This window comes from Lithobates pipiens, unplaced genomic scaffold, assembly GCF_037356315.1.
Source record: "Lithobates pipiens isolate NorthernLeopardFrog02 unplaced genomic scaffold, aLitPip1_a1.2 Scaffold_8, whole genome shotgun sequence".
NCBI classification, from domain to species: domain Eukaryota; kingdom Metazoa; phylum Chordata; class Amphibia; order Anura; family Ranidae; genus Lithobates; species Lithobates pipiens.
In genome coordinates, this window is record NW_027507903.1 from 178,264,710 (window position 1) to 178,290,312 (window position 25,603).

At 40.3% G+C, this 25,603-nt stretch overlaps 1 protein-coding gene across 1 annotated transcript in view; it reads right to left on the reverse strand.

The window, feature by feature from the left end:
- Positions 1-5,343: 5,343 nt before the first annotated feature.
- LAMB1 (laminin subunit beta 1) overlaps positions 5,344-25,603 on the reverse strand; it is a 69,075-nt gene continuing 48,815 nt past the window's right edge. Inside the window, exons 25-34 of the mRNA XM_077474256.1 lie at positions 24,096-24,465; positions 22,486-22,661; positions 21,484-21,725; positions 17,674-17,877; positions 15,660-15,804; positions 13,889-14,096; positions 13,015-13,156; positions 10,378-10,554; positions 9,704-9,863; positions 5,344-6,533 (exon numbers count right to left, since the gene is read on the reverse strand). Coding sequence (XP_077330382.1) covers positions 6,397-6,533; positions 9,704-9,863; positions 10,378-10,554; positions 13,015-13,156; positions 13,889-14,096; positions 15,660-15,804; positions 17,674-17,877; positions 21,484-21,725; positions 22,486-22,661; positions 24,096-24,465 — 1,961 coding nt within the window. The 3' untranslated portion in view covers positions 5,344-6,396. The remainder of the gene's footprint in view (positions 6,534-9,703; positions 9,864-10,377; positions 10,555-13,014; positions 13,157-13,888; positions 14,097-15,659; positions 15,805-17,673; positions 17,878-21,483; positions 21,726-22,485; positions 22,662-24,095; positions 24,466-25,603) is intronic.

The following is a 25,603-nucleotide window of genomic DNA, read 5'->3' on the forward strand; positions in this document are numbered from 1 at the left end:
CTGCAGCGGCTGCACACGCAGCAGAGGGCCATCAATGAGTACCTGCGCGACTACGGCACCAGGACAGGGTCAGGGGAGCTCGGTTTTTTTCTCACCACGCCAGTGGGGCATGATCAGGGATGCATGCACTGTCCTGTCACTGTTTGAGGAGGCCACAAGGATGGTGAGCAGTGACAGTGCATGCATCAGTGACACTGTACCTCTTGTCCACCTCTTGGAGCATACGCTGCGTGGAATAATGGACAGGGCACTTGAGGCAGAACAGAGGCAGGAAGAGGAGGACTTCCTTGCCTCTCAAGGCCCCCTTTATCCAGACAGTGTTCCTGCTGTACCACCCATCACACAGGAAGAGGATGAGGAGGAGGAGGATGATTGAGTCAGCATGGAGGTGGAGGCTGGCACTCAGCATCAGCAGCAGCAGTCTTGTAGGGATGATTTACAGTCCCAAGAAACACGTGGACTTGTACGTGGCTGGGAGGAGGTAGCTGCGGATCATGTTGTCCTTAGTGACCCAGAGGACTCCGGACCGAATGCCTCAGCTAACCTACGCTGCATGGCCTCCCTGATCCTGCAAAGCCTGAGGAAGGATCCTCGTATTCTTCGGATCAAGGAGAGGGACCATTACTGGCTGGCCACTCTCCTTGATCCACGGTACAAGGGTAAGGTTGCCGACCTTATCTTGCCATCGCAGAGGGAGCAGAGGATAAAACATCTCTGGGAGGCCTTGCAGAAAGGTCTGTGCAACGCGTTCCCAGAGACTGGGAGGTTACAAACTCCTGGTCCTGGACAACGTGTTGCTGAGGCATCGGTCAGAAGGAGTGGTGGAGAAGGTGGCCGTCTGACTGATGCTTTCAGACAATTTTTTAGTCCGCAGCCCCAAGGTATGATCGGTTCCAGCAACCATCGCCAGTGTCTGATTTACATGGTGCAGGAATACCTAGGGGCAAGGTCAGACTTGGACACCTTTCCCACCGAAAATACTCTGGCTTACTGGGTCTTGAGGATGGATCACTGGCCAGAGCTTGCACAGTATGCAATTCAGCTACTGGCCTGTCCTGCATCCAGCGTTCTTTCGGAATGCACCTTCAGTGCTGCTGGTGGCTTTGTTACTGATCACAGGGTGCGCCTGTCCACCAAATCAGTTGATCGACTGACCTTCATCAAGATGAATCAGTCTTGGATCACCCACAGCTACCAAGCACCTGAAGCTGATGTAACCGAATAATTTTTTTTGAAATATCACATCCCTTCAAGACTGCCTATGCTGATGCTGAGTGACTGTCCTGTTATGTTGATTGTCTATCCTCTTCCTCCTCCGCTGCTATGTTGGAAGAACATTTCTGGTTCTGGGTGATGCCATCAGCCCAATTTTTCTGCCCCTGTTTAACAGGGGAGTTTAATTACAATTTTTGATGCAATGCTTTGCAGCAGGGCTAATTCCTGCAATAAAAATAGAGTATATGGGAGAGGTTGCAGTGTCGGGGCACCAGCACCAGTGCCTAAGGCCCAATTTTTCTGCCCCTGTTTAACAGGGACATGCAATTACAATTCTTGATATAATATTTCACAGGAGGGCCCCTTCCTGTGCCCACCCAGAGTAACTGTGAAGACTTATAGTGTTGTGGCACCAGCACCACAACCACCAAAGGTCAATTTTTCTACCACTGTTCAACAATGGCATGTAATTACAATTCTTGATATAATCGTTCACAGCAGGGCGCTCCAGCGCCCACCAAGAGTCACTTTGAGGGCTTACAATGTTGTGGCAAAACCAACACCTTGTTCCGCCATTTCTGCAGAGCATATAGGGCAGGCCCCTACTTTCAAACATCCAACTTACAAACATCTCCTACTTGCAAACGGAAGGAGACAACAGCAAGTGAGATGAAAAAATATGGACGACAAAACAAATTATACAGGGGTGATAACCCTTCCCTATGTTTTCCAAAAAGCTAAAAAATAGTTTTTTTGCCTGGAGCTACACTTTAAAAATGCACCAGTTGAAAATTACAAACAGATTCAACTTAACACAACAAACCTACACAGTCCCTGTCTTGTTTGCACCGCCTGTATACTGCTGTTCTGAGTATATAGGTCCTGGGGGCCACACGCATTTCCTTTTTTTAATATGGGTACTGGGTTCCCCTTAATATACGTACAAGACCCAAAGGGGCTGGTAATGGGCAAGGAGGGCTACCCATGCCATTTTTCTCAATGATTTTCAACCATATTGCAGGAACCAGATATAACATTAAAACCGCAAGCAGTTTTAACCACTTCCCGACCAGCGCACGACGATGTACGTCGACAGAATGGCACGGGCAGGCATATTGGCGTACAGGTACGTCCAATATTCAATGCCGCCCTGCCATCGGGAGCGCGCCGCCGATGCCCAACGAATCTAAAGCCCAACCCCCTCACAGTTAGTAAACACACCCCTAGGAACACTTAACCCCTACACTGTCACCCCCTGGTTAACCCCTTCACTGACAGTGTCATTTACACAAATGTGTCAAAAATGTCCGATGGGTCCCCCACAATGTCGCAGTCACAATAAAAATCGCTGATCGCCGCCATTACTAGTAAAAAAAAAAATAATAAAAAATTATTAATAAAAATTCTATAAAACTATTCCTATTTTGTAAACGCTATAACTTTTGCGCAAACCAATCAATAATCGCTTATTGCGATTTTTTTTTTTACCAAAAATATGTAGAAGAATACGTATCGGCCTAAACTGAGGGAAAAAAATGTTTTTTTATATATTTTTGGGGGATATTTATTATAACAAAAAGTAAAAAATAATGCGTTTTTTTCAAAATTGTCGCTCTATTTTTGTTTATAGCGCAAAAAATAAAAACCGCAGGGGTGATCAAATACCACCAAAAGAAAGCTCTATTTGTGGGAAAAAAAGGACGTCAATTTTGTTTGGGAGCCACGTCGCACGACCGCGCAATTGTCAGTTAAAGCGACGCAGTGCCGAATCGCAAAAAGTGGTCTGGTCTTTGACCAGCAAATTGGTCCTGTCTGAAAGTGGTTAAATTATGTTATTTCCGTTTAATGTCATTTTGTGCAGGGACTGTTCTAAACACGGGAAACATGTGGCACTTCACAGGCATACTACAGACACCCCCCAGGCACCACATTTAAAGGAATATTTCACTTTTTTTTTCACTTTAATCGTCATTAAAATCAGTGCTCCCGCCAAAACAGCCATTTTTAAAAACATTTTAGGCATTGACCCATGAGCCAGGTCCCCAAACCCTTTTTAGGACAGTATCTTGCATATTAGCCGTTAAAATTAGCACTTTTAATTTCGAACGTTCGAGTCCCATAGACTTCAATGGGGTTCTAAAGTTCGTACGAATTTGGGGTCCGTTCGAAAGTTCTGGTGCGAACCGAACCGGGGGGGGGGGGGGGGGGTGTTCGGCTCATCCCTAATCAGCAGCCGGGCCATTTCTTTAAATAAGTAAAAAATTCTACTATTTTGACAGCAAGCGGGAGGAGAAGATCCCCCGCTCACATTCAAAATGGGGGAGCGGGGGATGTGGAGACTGGTGTATCTGTAACATGTTACACCCTTAATATGGGTATAACATCCTTTTAGGATAAGTTCACCTTTTGTAACATGTTACACCCTTATTAAGGGTGAACTTATACTTTAAGGATTCTGTTGGACCTGGGTTTAGTTTCCTTGGCTGATCTGCAGATTCATAAGGAAGTAATAGTAATAGTATGGTTCCCTGTTCTGTTATCAGAACAGAATATTCTTTGTCTCAACCCTTGTTCTACAGATGCTACTGCTTCATTGGATCTGGAGATTCTGGTTATAACCCATCTCACCAGTTTATGATTAGGCCTGACATTTATGTCCTGCTTGCCCTTGTTGGGTACACCTATTCACCTTGCTCCTCAGCCATGCTGATTTCCTGGGACCAAATCCTGCCTAGTCTTAAGACCATTATTACGCCAATTCACAGGTTGTGGTTTCTAGATCTTTTCAGGGTTCTTATGAGTAAGCCTCGCCTTGGAGAAGGGATTATCTGTTCTGGAAATCTTTCTTGGTAAAGAGTTATTGTTTCTTGACCCTAATGAGGTTAGGCGAGTTTAAGGCCTTCCTACCCAAACAAGTTGGTATTGCCCTTCTTAGAATGTTTTCACAGGTCCTTTGTGCAATGTTTTCTACTAGGAAATGGTTTTCTTTCCTTACTAACCATGTTGGTTATCCTCTTTCCTCTATGGGAATTTGTTATTGTTCTGCATGTGGTGGGTTTTAGATTGTCCAACGTCTTGCTTGCTATAGTGCTCCCTTCCATATTCAGTAGTTCCGCTCTTGGGAACCTGACAGCACAGCCAGTAGGTGGACATTATCAGGCAGTAGGTTCAGCCTCATCCAGTGTCAAGGCAGCTCTTTGACTGTTCGCAGTTTCATCTGTGCTGCCCACCCTTCAGTTTTAGTACTTTCAGATGCCCTAACAGTATATGATTGAAAAGAAAGAAAATACGATTTTTGTACCAACTGTAAAATCCATTTTACACAGAGTACAAAAACCATCTAGTTTTATTTATTTTTTCCTTACAGTATTTCCAGCTGCTACATATGTAGCATATATACATAGAGCACTTCATCAACTAGCTTTACTTTAATCTTTAATGCATTAACTTACTGATTTAAATCAGTTGTAAACCCTCACATATACCTAGTTAAGTGAATAGCCTCAGATGATACACAGGGATGAAACCAATCATCCTACATAAGTTTTACATGTTTAACTGCAGTCTTCTCCTGTCTACAACTCTTCAAAGTAACCATCACTCATCTGAGAGTAGTACGGAGAAGGAAGTGAATTCCAGTTACAGCTCTGAGACACTGTGTGAGAGCTGATTGAAGGAAAGGGACACCACCCTCTCCGCATAGGCAGAGAAACGAAGGAATGTGCAGAGCTGTATTCTGAATAGACCATCGGTGTGCTTGTCTCCCTCCCCGATAACAAATTTTAGCTCAGAAGAGACTTATGCTGTTAACAGAGAAAGAAGCACCAGGGAGAAACTACACTTAGAGCTTTGGAGAGAGACAGGTAAAACACTACAAATATATGAGCTTAGTTCAAATTTCATGACTAGGGTTTACCCAATAAGTTTCCTGCAAAAGAAATTATGTTCTTTGAAGTGAACACAAACATTGCAAATAGCACTAAATGTTAGCTAGGGCAATCCAATTGTCATACATTATAATATTTTTTAATGAACACAGATTAGCTATCTGTAGATGCTGAAGTAATTTTAAAATAGAAATAAGCATGCATACTAGGCGTAATCACAGACTGACAGTTATGAGAAAAGTTGGTTGATTAGTATCCTTCATTTTATTCAGGTATCCGGCTAAACTACATATTCAGATTATTTTGAAACTCCGTTGGTTTTCCAGACAGGTATACAAAAGATAAAGCATGCAATGTTTTGAGCTAGGAGAAAAAAAAAAAAGTATGAAAATAACCAGTCCATTCAGTAACAAAAATACAAAATAAAACTGCTGGATAGGATTGTGTACCAGCAAATCAGACATTATTGTTCAGCAGTTTACTATTGTCTGATTAATTAAAGCTGTGGATTTAAAGCGGAACTAAACCCATCGATTTAACAGTTTAAAAAATAGCATAAACGTCACGTTGGTTGTGCTCTCAATCAAACTGACAAATCATCAAATGGCTGGTGTCATTACTGATCACGTGCAGCACCATGGCATTTAAAGATCAAAAAAAGAGGCCAAGATGGCAGCTTCCTTGGTGAATCCGCTAGGAGGGTTTAGTTCTGCTTTAAAGCACTTGAATTGCATTTAACAATGTTGTTATAATCTTAGTCCGTTATTCTTTGTCTTTTTGCATATAAGAAATCTCTACTACCAATGTTCCAGTGAGGGATGGCTAAGAGCAGAGAACCTTCTAATAACATCACACAGATTTAGGAGCCTTCGGCTTTGCATCACTGTTTTCCTTAGGAGACTGGTTCTGGTTGGAAGTGGTTTAGCCCATAAAACGATCACTGTCTCTACAAAAATTGATAAAATTCACTTTATGTGTAGACAAGACCAATGTCCACTATAAAGTATGGCATAACATTGTGTTAGAATGTGCTATGTCTATATGTAACGTAGTGCAAATGGGTTAATAAAGAATACAAATACAAATTGTGTAACTAAATACAAAATGCTTATTAATGAGATGTAGCATACACTGTTTTGGGTTAGAGAATAGAAGCCTTAAAACACTTCATTTATTCCAAGGTATTTATTACTTGTTCATTTCTTTTGTAATAAAATAGACAATAAAAAAAGATCTCCAATAAATTACAGAACTTTTGGTCCCGTTGATCAGATTCCCATTGGAGTGACTTGGCTTATAAGCATGTGCTGTAGACTGCGGCTTTCTGGCTGATAGCTTGTAGAAGTGTCCGGACGGTTTCTTCTAAAGTCACCAACTGTTTTGCTTTCTCTTCTAATATTCTCTGGTTGTCTTCATATGTCTTTTCTAATTCTGGATTTAGAATAAAGAACATGCTTTTTAATGCCAATACAAAAAATATATTCATAATATATTAAGAGACAGTGGCAGCCATTTCAAAAACTGTCATGTTTAATTGGCTGCTCTGCTTCCTTTAACCTTGCCTTAAAGCAGAAATTCACGCTCCCCATTTGTAATCCTTATGCGGTTGGCAATAATCAATAGATAGGATGGTATATTATATTTACGTTTTAAACTTTTTTTCCCTTTTACATTCCTTCAGCTATCTCCTGGTTTCCAAACCTAGGCAAATGAGGTCACAGAGGAGTCTTTAGGAGGGGCTTTCTCAGGCAAGCACACCTTCTTGCATGCATGCATGTCTGAGCCAGGGGTGGATAGATTCCATGAAGTAAATGTTACATTAACCATTTGCCCTTATTCAGGTTGACCATGGCTAGAAATATTAGGGGTATTTTTCAAAGTGATTTTTCATCAAAATAAAACATGGAGAGATAGGAGTTTGCTTTGACTATTAAAATGGAAATAAATAGGGTTTTTGGTTTGTGATGCTCAAATACAGTGTAGTCCCGTTTTAAAGTATACGTAAAGGCACAATTATGTTTTTTTTGTTATAAGCATGGTAGGGTTAGCCCCACTGACAAGCTTTTACTACTGTCTGTATTTTTGATGGGAAATATTACCCCTTTATTTGTCCTGGTAACCCTTGTTAGAGATAGAGAAAATCCTACATTTTAGAGCTGTCTGGAGGGGAAATGATCCAATGAGGACCAATCGGACATAACTTTTTGACCACCCACCTAATATTGAGCAAGTTCCTTGCCACCAAAACAGGCTTGACCTATCATGGCATGCACACCGCTTAGATCACATCTCCAAACTACGGCCCTCCAGCTGTTGTGTAACTACACATCCTATGAAGCATTGCAAAACCCTGACATTCACAGACATGACCAGGCATGATGGGATTTTTAGTTCCTGAACAACTGGAAGACCATAGTTTGGAGACCCCTGACTTAGATCCTTGAAGTCCACTAAGTTCCAAGGTGGGGCCTCCATGGATCAGATGCGTTTTTCCAGCATATGCCACAGATTCTTAATTGGATTGAGTCTGGGAGAGATCGGAACCAAAGTCAACACCTCAAACTTGTCATTGTGCTCCTCAAACCATTCTTAAACAATTTTTGCAGGGTATATTATCCTGCGGGAAGAGGCCACTACCATCAGGACATGCAGTTTCCATGAAGCGGTGTACTTAGTCATTAACAATGTTCAGGTAGGTGGTCAAGGAAAATTCCCAGCAGAACTTTGTCCAAGCATCACATTGCCTCCGCTGCCTTTCCTTTTTTCAATACTATATCCTCGAGCCATCTCTTCCCCAGGGAAGTGACATACACATATGCACCAGGCCATCCACATGATGATAAAGAAAACCTGATTCATTAAACCCCGGCCAACTTTTCTATTGCCCTGTGGTCCTGTTCTGATGCTCACATGGCCAGTGTAGACACCCTGATCGGTCTGCCACTGTGCAGCCCCATATGCAACTATCGGAGATGCACATTTTTCTTCTGCTTTCATTACATCAGCTTCAGGAACAACATGCTTACTTGCTGCTAAACCACTTGCCGACCATATAAATTATATATACGATGGCAAAGTGGCAGTACTGCACCAGATCACGTACCTAGTATTTAATCTGACACTTTCGGGTAGGGGGCGAGCATGCGCACCCCCGGCTGTGATTATACACCTGTTGATCCTTACATACAGAGGCAGGGAGAACAGTGGTCTGCCTATGTGAACAAGGCAGATAACCATTCTGTTAGTAGGGAAGGCATGGATACTGTTTTCCAGGAAAACAGTGACATGGATCCATGCTTTCACCTAGTAAAAGCACCTCCCACAGTACACAAAATCACTAGCTAGGCATGCAGGTAAACCTTTGATCAACCCCGATGTTAACGCCTTCTCAGCCAGTGTCATTAGTACAGGGACAGTGCATATTTTCTAGCATTGATCACTATTAGTGTTACTGGTGCCCAAAAAAGTGTTGGTTAGTGTCTGACTGTCCGCCGCAATATCGCAATGCATTTTATAGCCAAAAGTCAAAAAAATATTTTTTTTCAAAACTGACGGTCTGGTTTATAGCACAAAAAAAAAAAATATCAAATACCACCGGAAAGAAAGCTCTATTTATTTGTAGGAAAAAAAGGACATCAATTTTATTTAAAGTGTCGCATGACCGCGCAATTGTCCGTTAAAATAACGCAGTGCCGTATTGTAAAAAATGGCCTGGTCATGAAGAAGGGTAAATCTTCAGCAGGACAAGTGGTTAATACATCCCACCAACTTTCAAATGCCTTTGTAACAAGGTAATTAATGTTATTCACTTAACCGGTCAGTGATCATAAAGTTATGACTGATCAGTGTATGGCAGTGGTGTAACTAGAACCTTCAAGGCAAGAAACCTCCAAGCCCGTCAGTGGAACAGGGCCCTGGTCGCAAGTGGGTGGCTGCATATAAAAAGGAACAGATTTCTTCATCACCCCTCCCCCACCGCTTCTCCTCCTCTCCCTCAAGGGTCCCCTGCAACATGGGGCCATAGCGACCCATATACTTCCGCCACTGGTGTATGGTTTAACTGCAATTTTCGAAAATGAAAACGCCCTAATTTTGGAGCGATTTCTTCTCACTTCCTGTTGCATCTCCAAGACAGGAAAAAAAGGGCATCTTTAGAGCCCTGGTGCCTAACCTGTGGCCCTTTGGTTTTTGCAGTGTGACCCTCAGAATCCAGCGGACTGTCTGTTCGTCGTGTGTGGTCAAGTCCGTTCATTCAAAAGTAGGACGGACTGTCTGTCGGATTGTCTGACAAACTTAGTTGGCCAGACAATCCGCCCGTGTGTACGCGGCCTAAGTCTTCAGTCTTTTTCATTATTACATATAATAAATATATTAACTTATATATACGGCCTTGTGGTGACATCGGGCCCCATATAGCTTCTAACCTGATAACCACTGCTTTAGACCAAGACACAGAAGGTACAAAATAACATGATTGGGATTCAACTCTTCCCTATTTCTAGCCAAAAACTAAAGAAAAAAATGTTTTAATTCTGCATACATTTTAACATAAATTTTATTAAAGTTTAAAATATACCATATAGATAAAGCCATTTCCTTACCTTTTAGTAAGTTCAGTTTCTTGTTTGCTTGTGCTAACAAGCCTTTTGCTTCTTTTTGAAGTTGTTCTGCTTTCTTTCTGGCCTCTGAAGAATCTTCAGCTTTTTTCGTTATCAAGTCCTCGACTTTCTTATATTTATTACTAAGTTCATTATCTAGCACCTGCAATATTGAAGGTAACCATTTGGGCGCAGCAATAGCTTGTTCATCAACACAAATACAAATCAAAGAGGCGAGTTCTCGTAAATGCATTTAAACACTCAGAAACTGATGCCACGTCGCACTGCATGTAAAAGCTCATATACTTCAATATAAAATGTAAAAACTGAAGTTAAAAACATAAAACATTTTTTTTTTTTACTTCCTTGAGTATTTTGGTGATGCAGAATTCTAGAACGCTTATGTCTGCACTCAATTAGCTTATACTGCCTTTGAACTATTGCGCGTTATAAAGATAGATAACTGGCTGTGGATCACATGACCAGAAAATCAAGTGCAGGGCTATCAGTTCAGCATTCTTTATTGCTGAATAATGAATAGGTTTCCTAGAATGGAAAGGTTTTTATTGCATGGGTTTGCATTTATTTTACAAGGAGAGTGAACCACTTAGGTTATACTGTTGTAACATATTTTGTATTGGTTCCTCAGCTTTAAATGTTTAGTATTATAAACAAACCTTTTTCACTTCATCTGCATCTGCTTTCACATCTTCAACAGACTTTTCAATTGAATCTAAAGACTCTGAGTTGGAAGTAGACTTCTTCATTAGATCTCCCAGATTCTTTTCAAGTTCGTTCATACGTTCAGTGGCATTCTTTAATGTTTCTTCTGAGACTACTGCTTCCGACTCAATCTGAGAGAAAAAAAAATACTCTCACACTGAGTCAAGGGAAATGACAAGAAAAAGGGTCATACAAACATTTATCAGTTTTAAATTAGCACTCCAACCCTTTTCCTGTCCCCAGTCACCCTGGAGTCCCTTCTCATTTTTTTTTTTTTTTTACATTTCATGGACACTAATCTTTCTCAGTGGTCTTCTATGATGTCAGTGTTCTTCTCTGCAGCCTTGCATGTGGAGCTGGGGCCAACATGACAACACACTCCAGGTGAGACCAACTTACCCCTGGGCTCACTGAAAAGGGGTTGAATGATGTTGGGGGCATCATCCAGCCAAAGATTAACAGCACTGGACCACAGTGTGATGATTCTTTGGGGGGATACTGCCAGATAGTTAAACAAGTACTGCAAAAGTACAATTAAATATTTTTTCCACGTTGCCAAAACACAGAGTTAAAATCGCACACTTATACACGCAAAAATGGAAGCTATTGACAAGATCCCAAGTTTGACAAAATCTGGCCACCCTGGATCAAACACCACTTGCCATCAAACTTTGAAGAGTCAGTCCTTATGCCATGGTAGCTAACTATTGCGTTTATCTCTATGCCCACATAAGTGGTCGGGTTGTACCTGGGGACTTTACCCATACCCTTCTCCTTCCTTCTACCTTCTCTTCCTTTCCAATCTCTGAAGGCCCCTAGTCTCAGGCTCAGCTATTGTCTATGATATTTCATGTTGACCGATTCCCTGTCAAAGATGGTAACTTCTCCACAGCCGAGCTCTCACACTCCCATGGTATCCAAAGACCTAGCTCCGTTTCTGAGCCTTTATTAGTTCCCCTATCACAACATGCTTTGTTTCCCTTATAAGGGCTTTTGCCCCAACTCTAATTTACTAATTTATATTACTATGTACACTATTGGTCATACTATCAGCCTCAAAAAGTATTGTAAAGTTTGGATTTGTGTGCCCCTACAGTTAGCACCCCTAAATGGCATCTTGACCCATTCCAATCAAATGGGATATACTGCGAAATATACAGTATGTACCACAGATTGTCTAAATGGATTTGACACACAACGTTGTGCTTACTGTAATGTTATTATACCTGCACAGAACTACCATGTGTAGGTTTTTCTTTTTGGATACCTTGTACCCTGTTTATTCATTTACTCATAAAAATTTTGAACAAGAAATATTTTTATACTTTTCAAAACTGCTGGGCAATAATGGAATCTGAACAAATACAATTCAATTATTTTTAATTTACTCATTATGAGTTTAGTTGATAAGCGTAAACAGCCTTGATTTTTCCCCACTGATGCTGCCAAATTCTTTGCCTACCAATCCCTGTAATAGGGTTTCCGACAGTGACATGAAGCATCCTACAGCTTTCCTGTGTGGTCTTAAAAAGGAGAAGTACAGCTAAAGCCGGCTTGGTTGTACTTCTCCTGCTGGTCATAGGAGTGCAGTTTGTTTTGCACTCCTGTGACCCATTTTCAGCAGACAGCAGAAGTCCACTGTCAGCTGAGGTTAAAGAGCTGGTCCAGGCTGGGGCAAGATTGCGGCAATGAAGTTGGATCCACCCACATGCCTGGACCAGCACCCGGCTCAGCTTCTCAGTGAACTGCTAAGAGCCGGTTGATTCCACTCTTCCACAGCTCAGCGCTCCAGTGAGGGAAGGGGGGGGGGGGAGCAGACAGTGGTGGCTGACAGTAACCAGCTCTCTGTTCAGGGAGCCCTGAGAACTAATCGATCGGCGGTGTTTGATCACCCATTTCTCAGTGTTCGAGGTGGCGGGGGAACAGATGCAGCACCACCTAGATAAGTAGGTTTCTAAAATAAATTAAACTCCATACGTCTCTCTTCTCTTAACATTTATATGCCCCCTGTAATTCTCTAGGCTACAGGAGTGATATAAAAGTGAAAAACATCACTAATATAAATATAAATGTGTTCAAATACCCAGTGTCCCTGCTGCTGCTCTCAACTAGGTATTGGAATCACACACTATTACCTAGGATGAATAAAAAAACCCATGCACAACCAGTGCAATGTAGGCATTGTCATCCCAGCACAGCTTCCACTCATGTGCACTGGGTGTGCACTGGGTATGCATGTGTTTTTTATTCATACAGGAGTGATATATGAAACATTGGGACACCATAAGGAGACATTACGAATTATGGAGTTTCCCATCTAGTAACATTAACACAGATGTACAATTATTCTCCATAGCTTAGGAGTCTCAAGAGTGTTAGTATCAGCAAGAGTGTAAAACCCTTTTCAGCTGGAGGTGCAAGAAAATGCGAGACTTGTGGTCCCAATACAACCGATGACATAAAAAATGCTCCCCAGCCATGCAGTCAAGAAAGAGGAGGAAGGTAGGGATAAGAGCATTTTCATGACTAATCATTTACAGTTAGAAAAGGGGTGGCTTAATTGTCATCTGATGTCCAGAGTTATAACTTACAGAAGTCAGCAGATCATGTGTCCCTTTAATGTCATCATCTGCTTGCTTAATAGCTTTTTCAGCAGCACTCTGGGCTTTGCCTGCTTCCTCTAGAGCTTCTTTCACCATATCAGCTGTAGCCTTAACATCTGATGCACTCTGGCTGTAATAAAAATAAAAAATGTATTCATTATATATATATATATATATATATATATATATATATATATATATATATATATATATATATATATATATATATATATATATACACATACATATATACACACACACACACATACACATACATACATACATACATACACACACTACAGTCATGCCATATTCTTTTAATCCCCTGGCAGTGAAAAATTATGAAATGCGAAAAATTGTAGTGATAGATTGACAGTATATTTACTGCTACAAGATGCTTCAAGTCCTGTATTTACAATAAAGCAGTTACAAAAAGTCAAATGAATACAGCCAATACTGCTGCCCATGTCACCCTTAAACAGAATCTGCAAAAAAAAAAATTGTACCTTTCCTGGCATAAAAGTCTTCTTAGGTGGCCACTGGCCTTGGAGTGTCTGAATGAACAGAAACACTAAGCCTAATGCTCATGCCTACAAATGACCTGTAGACACTCCGTTTCCTCGTGTAAGTAGTGTCCTAGGTTATAAACTAAAATTTGAACAAATTCCAATTGGGAATTAAACTAATGAATACACTTTAAAATTAGTTAACTCATTGTTGGAAAAGTTGTGTTGGGTTTTATATTCTGCAGTTTCTCCTGGGTAAAGCTTACAGGAAATCAAATCTCACCCTTACTCCATAAAAAAATAAAAAATAAAATAAATATTACTCTTTAGTCTTAGAAGTGTATTGTAATAGTTACCTTGATTTTTTAGCTTCTTCCAGCAGAGACTCTGCTTTAGCGATGTCCCCAGCACTTTGTTGAAGGATATTTTCCACATCAGAAAGGCTTTCCACTCGTTCCCTTATATCCTCAGTAAGCGCCTGCAGCTGCTCAGGAGTGGTGGGCATCTCCATTTTCAATACCTCACTAGCAACAGCTTCAATACTATCCAGATCTGCTCCATCCTCTATGTAAATAAAAGAGCATCATGTATAGAGCATGTATTGTACTGATCACAGCGTTTTTATATTGGACTTAATACAGTCAAAAAGTTAAAATTTTAATGGTGCAAATTATAAATGTATGCCAAAAACAGAGAAAAAAAAATTCAGTAATGTTCCATAGTGTCACAGATCAGCTGCAGAGCTGATCTGTGTCTCACCTTGACTGCTGTAGGTCGGCTGGCACCTGTTGTTCCACTAGCTGGCGTTCAGCTCTGTGCACTCTGCAGCTATGGGGTCGCCGCCCCTCACCTGTTGCCTAATATACGATTCCTTCCTGCTACTTCCTGTCCAGCCCCTCATGTGCTTCTCTATTTGAATCCCTTTCAAACCAGTTACTGGTTGCTTGAGCAACATTTGTTTCTGAGCTCCCTTTGTGTAACCTGTTTTACCTGACCTCTCGTGAACAGATCTCTTGTGTACCGACCCGGCTTGTTCTGACTATGTTGTCTGCAGCCCGCCCTGACCTTGGCTCACTATCCAGCTCTCCTTTGCTTCATCCATCCATCCATCCTTGTCTAACAGTGTCTTCTGGTACTTCCCTAGAGAGCAGGGTGAACCCGGGTGTCATGACCTGGGGTCAGCACGCAGCTAAGCCCAAACGCTTGTGAGGGGGTCCCTGGCAGAATACCAGCTTGCCCTTAGACTACACTCCCTGGGGGATCCCGTGTCACCTGCTCATCTGTGGGCTCACTGCGAGTAGTATCGTGACATATAGAGAAACTGGTGTAGAGCAACAGAAAAAGAGAACCAAAACAGACTGAAGAATTTTGCCCCAGTTCTGAAGAGATTTCTGCAGCCTCTTTCTTTGCTTTGATTCTAATATAATGTACAATCACAATCAAAATGTACAATCATAGGAACAGCAGTAGCATAAAAAAAAAGAAAAATGGAAAAAAGGCAATTTCAACTAACATATTAACTATTATTAACTATATATTAACATATTAACTATATATTAACATATTAACTAACAATTAACATAGTTAAATGTAACTCTGCTTTTTTGAAAAATCTGATATTGATAGGCAGACAACAAATAGTAAAATTTTGCAAGTAGTATTCATTGTCTTTTTTGTGTGAGTAAAATATCCATTGTGCCCCATTGGAGGTGTTATTTACTAATCTTCAGATCGGTGACTTAGACCCCATATTAAGCTTCATTCTATAAAGAACACATACTTTTTTCCATCATGTGTGGTGGAGCTTTTGCAGGCTGAGAAGTATGGCAGCAGGTAAATACTGCTTACAGAGTTGATTATTTTGCCTTGGCTTGGTACTAAAAGGTGTTATTACTCTGTCACTACACTTGGACAAAGAAAATTCCACAGCAACATAAGGGCTAAGAACTAAGAAACATTGCTTAACATGCTCAAAAAAAAAAAACTTCTATGCACTGCATTCTTTAAATAGAAGCGATAACATTATATTGAAATGCATACTTCACCAGATCTGCATTCTCTTCCCCTCCCATACTTGAATATAGTCATTATTCTGTTATATAAAAAGGCAGGGAACTGTATACATACGCATTAAAAAGTCACGGATTTGCTTGATAAGATTTCTTAGGTCTTCATTGCTTTTGTCAACTTTTTCTTTTGTCGAGTTGGCTTTATTTAGAACACTTTGGGCACTTTGTTTTGCTTCTTCTGCTCTCAACTTTGATTCAGCAACCTAGTAATAGGGATAAAAGAAAAAATAATGAGCACGTCACTAAGCTACAATAATAAATTCTCCAAATAAGAGGTCTTGTTCTAAACCTAAAGCAGGCCATACATGGATCAAAGTTTAGCCATACATGATCAGTGTATGCTGAAGGAGGGGAAGTTTCCCTGCTGTCAGAACACAAAGGCTCAGCAGGGAGGATTCCCCCATCCACATCGAATGTGTAGATGGAGGAAGAGTAATTTTTTTCAGTTCAACCCGCCAGATGAAAAAAAAAAAAAAAAAAGGAATCCTCAATGGAATGCTTAAGTAAGCTTTACAGAATTCTGCAATTCACACAATCTAGGTATATATTAAATAGACTAAATGTATTTTTATATACAAAATTTTTTCTTTAAAATACTTTAAAGGGGTGTAAAGGGATTTTTTTAAAATAACAAACATGTTATACTTACCTCCACCGTGCAGCTCGTTTTGCACAGAGTGGCCCTGAACCTTCTCTTCTGGGGTCCCTCGGCGGCTGTCTCGGCTTTCCCCCACATGAGAGGGAGCCCGCATGAACGTGAGAAGTACTTGCGTTCCCGTGATACAGCCGGCGGATATAGCCGCTCACTGTATCACTCGGCCCGGCACGCCGCATCATTTGATGTGATTGACAGCAGCGCGAGCCAATGGCTGCGCTGCTTTCAATCTATCCACTCTTGCCAATCAGTGGCCAGGCTGAGCCGTGAAGAGGATGTCAGAGGCGAGCGCGGGACTTTCGAGGGGTCAGGTAAGTAAAACGGAGGGGCTAGGGGGGCCAGCACTGTCAGATCTTTTTTCACCTTAATGTATAGAATGCATTAAGGTGAAAAAACCTTTACCTTTACAACCCCTTTAATGTATTTTTACTTACAAGAAGAGACAAGGCAACAGTTTGTATCAATCAAGAAGAGGCAAGGCAACAGTTTGTATCAATCAATCAATGCTCTACTACTTTGTACAATTCCTGTGAATAAGCAGGGCTTCAAGTGATGAGCAGAAGAGTTGACTCATCCATCTGCTTCTACTCTTTTAATGTCCAGTCACAGGGTGAAGCAGGTGAACATTATCAAGTATTATTGAGTAATATTAAGGGAGGAAGGGGTTGTACACATGGAGAATGATTGCAGTTATATGTTCTGACATACTGTATGACTGCATATAGCTGGGGACCCATAATTGGCCTTGAGTTTTACTGTAATACATCAGTAAAAAATACAAAAAAGTATACATTAAGCCAAAACCTTTTCTAGTTTTTGATACAGAGAGAGAGGGAAGATTAGAAGTCCTGGGCTCTATTAGAGAGATTTACCCTCACCAAACAGGAAGTAAGGCAAAATCTACAACAGGGACACACACAATGAAAAATGTTGAAGAGAGTTCTGTCCTTCTCCTACTTTACAAACGGAATCAGTTTCTATTTTTGTTGGAGGGGTTCCTCTTACATTATGTTTGGCAAGGTTCTAAACCTTCAGGAAAAGAGTTTTGGCTGGACGTTTAATTTAAAGATAGGCACACGTGGTCAGTTTTTTGTTCAGCCAATGGGTTACATTGATTCCGGCTTCATTGGGAGCAGGAGTTCACTCTGGTATATTGTATTCTGACAGCGAGACTCCCTCCTCTCACAATACACTGATAAGAGCTTCAGCAGAATGGCTGCAAGCCACTGATTAGACAAGGTTTTCCAGCAGTACCGTTCAAAGAAGCCGATCTACGCATGGTTTCGGTCCAACCGGGAGGGCTACACACAGATTGAAATTTGGCAGGTCACTGCTGAACTGTCCAAATTTTTATCTGTATGTATCCAGCTTTAGAATTCAGCTAAATACAATATGTAATTTCAATTGTCATAATTACCAGCTTAGAGAGCTCCTCCACTTCTGCCATTGCACTCTGAATTTCTTTATCAAAATTCATAGCCGTTTTCCATGCACCGTTTGCTATGTCCACCAAGCCATTACAGCCATCTCCTCCACATTTTCTCTTGCCATCTTCTGTTAAGCAGCCAAGTCCTCCACACTGTGAAACTTCACATGATGCACCAGCTGGTGTTCCACAAGTCTGGAGAAGAAAAAAAAAAAGGTAAGCTTTTTAGGTGAATCCTTCTGTCAGTACTGATGTTTAGGATGCCTACATTATTGACATCAAATTCAAAAGGTGGTGCAATTTTTATTGTAACTAACTAGATCTCAGATTTTTCAATGAACTGAAACCAAAACAATAAAATGGTATTTCTAATTACGAAGAGTAACAACTCCTTGCACAATGGTTTTTCTAGTATATAGTAATTGCAGATTCAGAAGCCTAAATGCAAAGCATGATTTTTCATTAAAAAACATTGCATGACCCCACTGTCTCCCCAAGCTCTCTATTGGTTAGTGAGGCCACTCATCATAATAAAGGAAAAGCTGTGAGGTTCTTTGGTAGACCCAAGATTAACATTTATAGGAAAAGTTGAATTTTACAAATAACTTCAGTTGCCTATATCTACAAATTGGTTTGATATGCATTTTTCACTTAAGATAACCTGTTATTGCATGTTTTCATTATATGCACGGGTTGAATTGCTCAGGCTTATAAAAGCTTTACAGCGGTGTACAACATTGGTTCTTTGTGTGCTGGTTTTTCATAAACCCTTTGAATCTGTGTGCTGTAGAAATTACTGGTAGTTGAGCAGATCATTCTCAATTATAGAAGTTCAAACTTCAAATAGTATTTTAGTTACTAAAATTTTCAGACAAGGAGTTTTGGTAACATTATTAACCACTTCAACATAGGGCACTTATACACCTTGCTGCCCAGACCAACTTTCAGCGCTATCACATTTTTAAAAACAGTTGCATGGTCATGCAACCCTGTACCCAAACAAAATTTTTATCATTCTTTCCCACAAATAGATCTTTCTTTTGGTGGTATTTGATCACCACTGGGGCTTTTATTTTTTGCACTACAAAAAAACAAAACAAAAAAAAACTTTGTAAAGAAGTACGTTTTCTTCTTCACTGATGAGCACTGATGATGCGGTACTGATTGGCACTGAGGCACTTATATGCAGCACTGATGGGCACTCCTATGCGGCACTGATAAATGCCACTGATAGGCAGCGTTGATGGGAATCACTGATGGGCACAGAGTGCCATCCCTAATGGGCACTGATTGACATCCCTTGTGGTCATGGGTGGGCATCCCTGGTGGCCATAGGTGGGCATCCCCAGGGGGGCTACATTGATAACCAATAAGGGCAGACCTCACCATCAGGAGAGCAGCCGATCGGCTCTCTTCTACTCGCGCCCGTCAGTGGGAGTAGAGGAAAAGCCGATACACAGATTTTCCTGTTTAAACTGTGATCAGCTGTGATTGGACACAGCTGTCATTTTGCTATATGGTGGAAGGGAAGTAGTTAAAGTAGTATCTAAGGCAAACCATTTAACACTGACGGGGTGCTTAAAATAACCAGCATATACATAAAACCTTTATTCATAAACAGTTACCAACACTTTTTGGAAGGGTTGGCTGGAGCTTGTCTCCCGCTCAACAAAAGTCAGTCTAACAATCTTTTAAAACAAGCTTGTTGGAAGACTTCGACCGGTGGCTGCAGGACATTGGTCAATGTGTTTTGACAGTAGAAAGTCCCAGCTGTCAGAATACATTGGGGTTGATTTACTAAAACTGGACAATGCAACATCTGGTGCAGCTGTGCATGTAAACCAATCAGCTTCTAACTTCAGCTTTGACAAAAAACTGGAAGCGGAGGGTTTCTTTGCAGAGCTGCACCAGATTTTGCACTCAAAATGAGGAACCCACCCCCCCCCCCCTCCACCACCGCACCGCCTGAACATTGTGTTCTGACAGCTACATCCACCACTGTTGGGAATACAATAATCAGCAGGTGCAGCCACTGATCGAGAAAAATTGCCAACATGTCTCTTCACAAAAATTGATCAAATAGACTTCTGGTGAGCATGGAAGTCGCACACTTAGATCAAAGTTTGTCTGGACCCTGCTGCACCAGCTGGATTTTGATTAGTGTATGGCCAGCTTAACACTATGCTCCTCAGGCAGTGCCGTGGTCTCTATTGCTCCTCTATAGATAAAAAAGCCAGCCTAGGACAGGAAAGTGTGTTACTGGCCTGATCACCAGATGAAAATATAAGATAAAAAAAAAAAAGAATTCAAAATGAATGCTGCCACAGCATAGTAAGCTGCAATATATGACTTTTTTTGTGGGCAAGACCGCTTTAAATGTGACTATACACATATAATATACAGTTCTTTTTTCTATTCTCGTGTAGGAAGCAGGTTTCGTGTCACTCTGCAACATTTCATGTAAAAATATTTTGTATACTGGGTTGTTTTTTCTGAATCCTTTTTCAGTTTTAGGAATTTTCTTGGCATTTAATATAGCCCCGGGGTTTTTGAATCAGGAAGCCAAGATATTGTTTTTTTTACATTTCTTTTGCCCCATAGAAGGAAATGTTGGATATTTTACATAACATAACCACAGACAGACTACAAAACAACACTGAATTTGAACTATGTACATTAGAAAATATTTAAAATGCATCAATGAAAGAAAAAAATATTTCATAAGACTAACTATGCACTTTGTGAACCAGATTTTTACATGTCACAATACAATGGATGTAAAATCTACCAAATAAATCTATAACAAAAACTCTATAAAAAAAAAAAAAAAAAAGTGTCCATATATTAGATCAGTCTTACAAAAGCTGAGGCTCTAGCTTTCAAGCTGACTTAAGCTGAACCAGCTGAATTTCAATCTATGGCCATTCCTGTTCACGAGAAGTCAATCTATAGATTGAATTCTCATGATCGATCATGCTCAAAATTTTTTGTTCAGTCAGTGCTTGCAGTCAATGGACTGCATCTCTGATCGGTGTATTCTGATGGCAGGGAAGTCCCACTGTCAAATGCAATGACACAGCGGGCAGGATTCCCACATCCACATCAAATGTTTACATGGGGGAAATCGGGTCTGTTTTTTTATTGTTCAACCAGCTGGCTGAACAAAAAGATAAATTGTCCCATGTATGACCAGCTTTAGTGGTCAGTCCCATCATACTCTACCAGCCAGATCAGGTTTTGTATTTATGAAAACAGGGAGCAAGATAAGGTGGAAAGCCACAGGTTGGAAAAAGCTGCACCAAGATGTTCATTGCTTTATCCAGCCAGATTAGGAGAAAGAGAAGAAACCCTCAGAAGATCATTCTCAGGTAGAAAACGTAATACATTTTCCTGGCTCTTGCTGCTGTTCCCCACAGATAGACGTTAGACAATATCTGCTTAGAGCATAATCATGTATGTTTGGATGATGTGCATTACCATGTTTTTATGCTGGGCAAAAAAAATCAAAAAACACCAAGACCACTGGTCGCTGTAGTTATGCTTACAGCGACCAGTGTAAGTATGCAATACCCATACTTGTAATTTAGCTTTAGGTTCTTATTCTAAAGAGATCATCTTTGAGTGCAGTAACCCAGAGCTACCAATCAAAATTCACAATACTGAAGTCAGACTATTGTAAAATAGTAACCCTAGACTCTAATGGGTTATGGCACTTACAAACTTCAACTGCATTTTTCTTCTTATTTCCCAATATTAATTTGAGTTAGCGGGTCAAGTTCTGTTTTTAGCTATTGTTCATACCTTTTCGGACAGCAAAGAAAGATCCAAATTCTGGACCTCACCAGCAAGTTCATCTAGAAATCGAGACCGCTCCTCTTGTTCTTCTTTAAATGCAAGATATTTTTCATCTATGAGATCTTCCACTTCCCGTCGTGTAGATTCTGATTGTTTAAGAATGCTCTCTGGAGTCACAGCGGAGGCGTTGACCTTCTCTTCTGCCTCTAGAGACATCTGGAAGTATTTATTGATGCTGTCCATAGCTCCTATAAACATAACATGAAATGTTTGTTTGTCACCATGTCAGCAGCGCTTAAGAATCTCTCTCATGCTTTGATTCCATTTCCTTTCTCTTCCGCTACCTAACGTAGATATACAGTATCAAAAGGACTAATATATGTGATACGATATCTCAGACAAATGGTCAGTCTGCTTATAGATTGCAGATCTGTGGATAGAACAGAGAACCAAATTAGCAAAACAACCAAGACTAAGCCACTTTATAGGAATGCAATCTCAAAAATGTTCTTTGGGTACCGTTAGTTAGCAATCGTATAGATGTGTGGATGTTTGCATCAGCTCTTACTGTTCTGTCACGTTTTCCTTGTTAGAATGTGAGCACGTGAGCGCATTAGTCATGTGGTTTGATATCCGATTGTGGCCTGCTGAACCTCACTCAGTATAGACAGCTGTGTTTAATCCATACTCATGGCAGGTTTCTTATGCAAACCCCAAGGGCCCAAATTTTTATGTTGCAGTAAGACAACACACATGCATGGCAAACATTCAATCCTGCATCCAAAACATTTGTTCTCAAATCAATAAAATTACCAAGAAAAGGGAGAGAGGTGGACTGGTAAACTACAACATTGTGTGGACAAAAAAAGGTGAGCTGTTCTCTCTATATGCATAGTAAGGGCTTCATTTTCAGTATGAACCGAAGTGTGCAGTTACAAATTATTTAGGGAATTTTAAGATCTATATTACATTTGTAGAAGACAAAGAACACAAACGTTATAAAATTACCTCGAACATTAGAAATCTTCATGTACTCTAGTTGTTGTCCAAGCTCTTTCAGTGCTTTGCCAACACTATCTGCATCAGCCTGTAGATCATCCAGTTTGACTGATCCATTAAGGTTTATATGGGCTATTTTCTTTTCCACTTCTTCGACTTTTTCCCAGACTTCCGATTTCAATTTCCTACAAGCCAGCCACAGAAATGAAAGGAAAAAAAAATGAAAAAATGAGTCACTTTGCTCTGATGCTTCCTGAATTAATAAATGAGCAAAAAACTAAAAAAAAACCTTCAGGTCTATGAGCAGTAATTGTAAAAGTCACTATTGTTTGCCATGGCATACTACCAAGGCATATATTTTCTAAATGGTATGCATAAGTGATGAATACATATATTAAAGTGGAACCCCAAACAGAAAAAAAAACACCCTCATGTAGTAGAAAACACGTACATGCTTTTTAGGTAGGGCTCACATTCTTTCTGAAATTTAGCTTTTATAGGAACTTCCCCTAATCCCCATAACAAACATTTATGATCAGAACAGGAAGACCAGCACTGTGGACATCTATCAACGTAACATGTTTCAGTCGCTGTTGCTGGGTGGGGGGTTAAGGAGAGCACAGGGAGGCTTCTCTTTTGATGTATTCTTAATTTACAATCCAGTGAGCAGATGGGAAATTAACATAAAATGTTCACATATTTAGATATACTGTTGACTTTTACCAATCAAATTATTGCAGCACCAAGCCTTCCTAATAACTAAATGAAAAAGCTCCGCCATCTTCCGTCATCCTGGATGACATTTCAGCAGCTTGTTGATAGTTATGGGTTACACTGCTAGGTAAACCCCAATCTGGTCTAGACTTGTTGAAATTAAACAGCAATTGAAGCCAATCCATACTGTCACATTCCTGCTAAAAAACGTAAAAGTGTATCTATATCCAAAATTTCTTTTAGTTTTGGGTACAGTAGAAAATGGTTAAAACCCGTAGAAAATGGTTAAAACCTGTCTGTCAGTGAGCTTATCCTCACTTTATACCCCGATGGCACAACAAAAGGAAGAATAAATCTCTCCAAAGTGAAATCTAATTTTAGACCATTATCAGAGTATATTTCAGCTTGTATTGGTGTTCTGAAATACCTTCTGATATATCCAACTCGTAGTTCAAGTTTAGTAATGACATCAATACAAAATATGCAATAGACGTCTCACAGTATAACAAGCATAGCAATAGAATTATATTTTATACATGGTTACAATCCACCTCAAAATCCTTAAAATTAGATCAATAGCTATACAGGAAATCTCTACAAAGTAAGGGTCCTTCCCCCTAGATCACCATGACCAGATTATATGCCCTCATTAGAAGATTTCCACTCTATCCTTGTTCAAGTGACAACCGTAGCAATTTGGATTTTCTGTCACTTTCTCTTCTTGGAGGGGGGCTTGCTAATCTTTCCTTACTCTATTCAAGAGTGTAAAAGTAGAAAACTTGGCTATAGAAACACTTAACTTATTGAGATTTCCCTAGTAGTAGTAGTGCATAGCTAGTTATAAAAGTTATTATCTTATCTAGGATATGCCAGACATTGAATGAAAATATTTCTAGGTGACTTACTCAGCCTCATCAAAAAGTCTGTCAAGGTTTTTCAGTGGCTCGAGAGCAGGATTCTGGGAGATAATGGTCTGAATTTCTTTAAGTGTTTCCTGGACTTTGTCAATGATTTTCTGGTATGGTCCAATAACTCCTGTGATTTTCAGAGCACTGGCACGGTCCAGCAGTCTGTTGGTCCTATTGGACAGCTCTTTGATGATCACATCCCAAAGGGCAAAGCACTTGTGGCAAGGAACACAGTTTGGGAAAATTCCAGAATATCCTCGGGCACATTTATCACAACGGAATCCTTCTACACCCTCGTTGCAGATGCAGTGGCCATCGGATCGATCACACTGAGGTGTCTGTATACCCCTTGCGTCACAATCACAAGCTAAAAAAAAAAAAAAATACACAATGCAATTACACCTGAAGAAACACTGGCGATTTCCTGACGATACATAAAAGATTCATTCAAAAACAATTCTATAACTGTAATACTGAGTCTGTGTAATAGAGCTTTAATACATTGTTTTATACAGTAGGTATGAGCATAACGCCACATGTTATATGTAAAATAAAAAAAAAATAAAAAAAGTGTTTCTATTGCTTGAAATTGTAAAGAAATATTTTTTAAAAACATCTACTGTAATTAACATTTTAATTATTGCTTTGGAAGCTAATGATCATTACATACTTTTGTAGGGTTACAGGAGGCTGGGTGTTGGCAGAGAAGTCATACAACAGCAGTTAAAAGAGCAGGCAGGAAGTGGAGCAGTGGGCAAGCATCAATGGGAAAAAAGGACTCTGAAATGTGTGGTCACCCCCTTGTGCGGTCATAACATGGAAGGGGCAGGTGGATGTATTTATAATATTTTTACAGGTAAAATGGTTCTCCATATATATGTGTTTTGAGCTATTTGGCTAGACCTAGTCTTTAAAAATGAATATATATATATATATATATATACACACACACACACACATACATACATATATACACACAAACACATAAACATACACCATTTTTTTTTTCTCACAAAAGTGAGTACACCCCTCACATTTGTGTAAATATCTTTTCATGTGACAACACTGAAGAAATGACACTTTGCTACAATGTAGAGTAGTGAGTGTACAGCTTGTATTACAGTGTACATTTGCTGTCCCCTCAAAATAACTCAACACACAACCATTAATGTCTAAACCACTGGCAACAAAAGTGAGTACACCCCTAAGTGAAAATGTCCAAATTGGGCCCAATTAGCCATTTTTCCTCCCCGGTGTCATGTGACTCATTCGTGTTACAAGGTCTCAGGGGTGAATGGGGAGTAGGTGTGTTAAATTTGGTGTTATCACCCAAAATATTTTTTAACTTGTAAACAACAAGTGTCAAAGAGGGGCTCTGTGGTTAACCACTTAACCACTTGCCAACCGGCTCACGCCGATATATGTTGGCAAAGTGACTCGGGTGCGCAAAACAAGGTACCTGTACGTCACTGCATCATTGGCGGCTAGTAGATGCGAGGCACTTC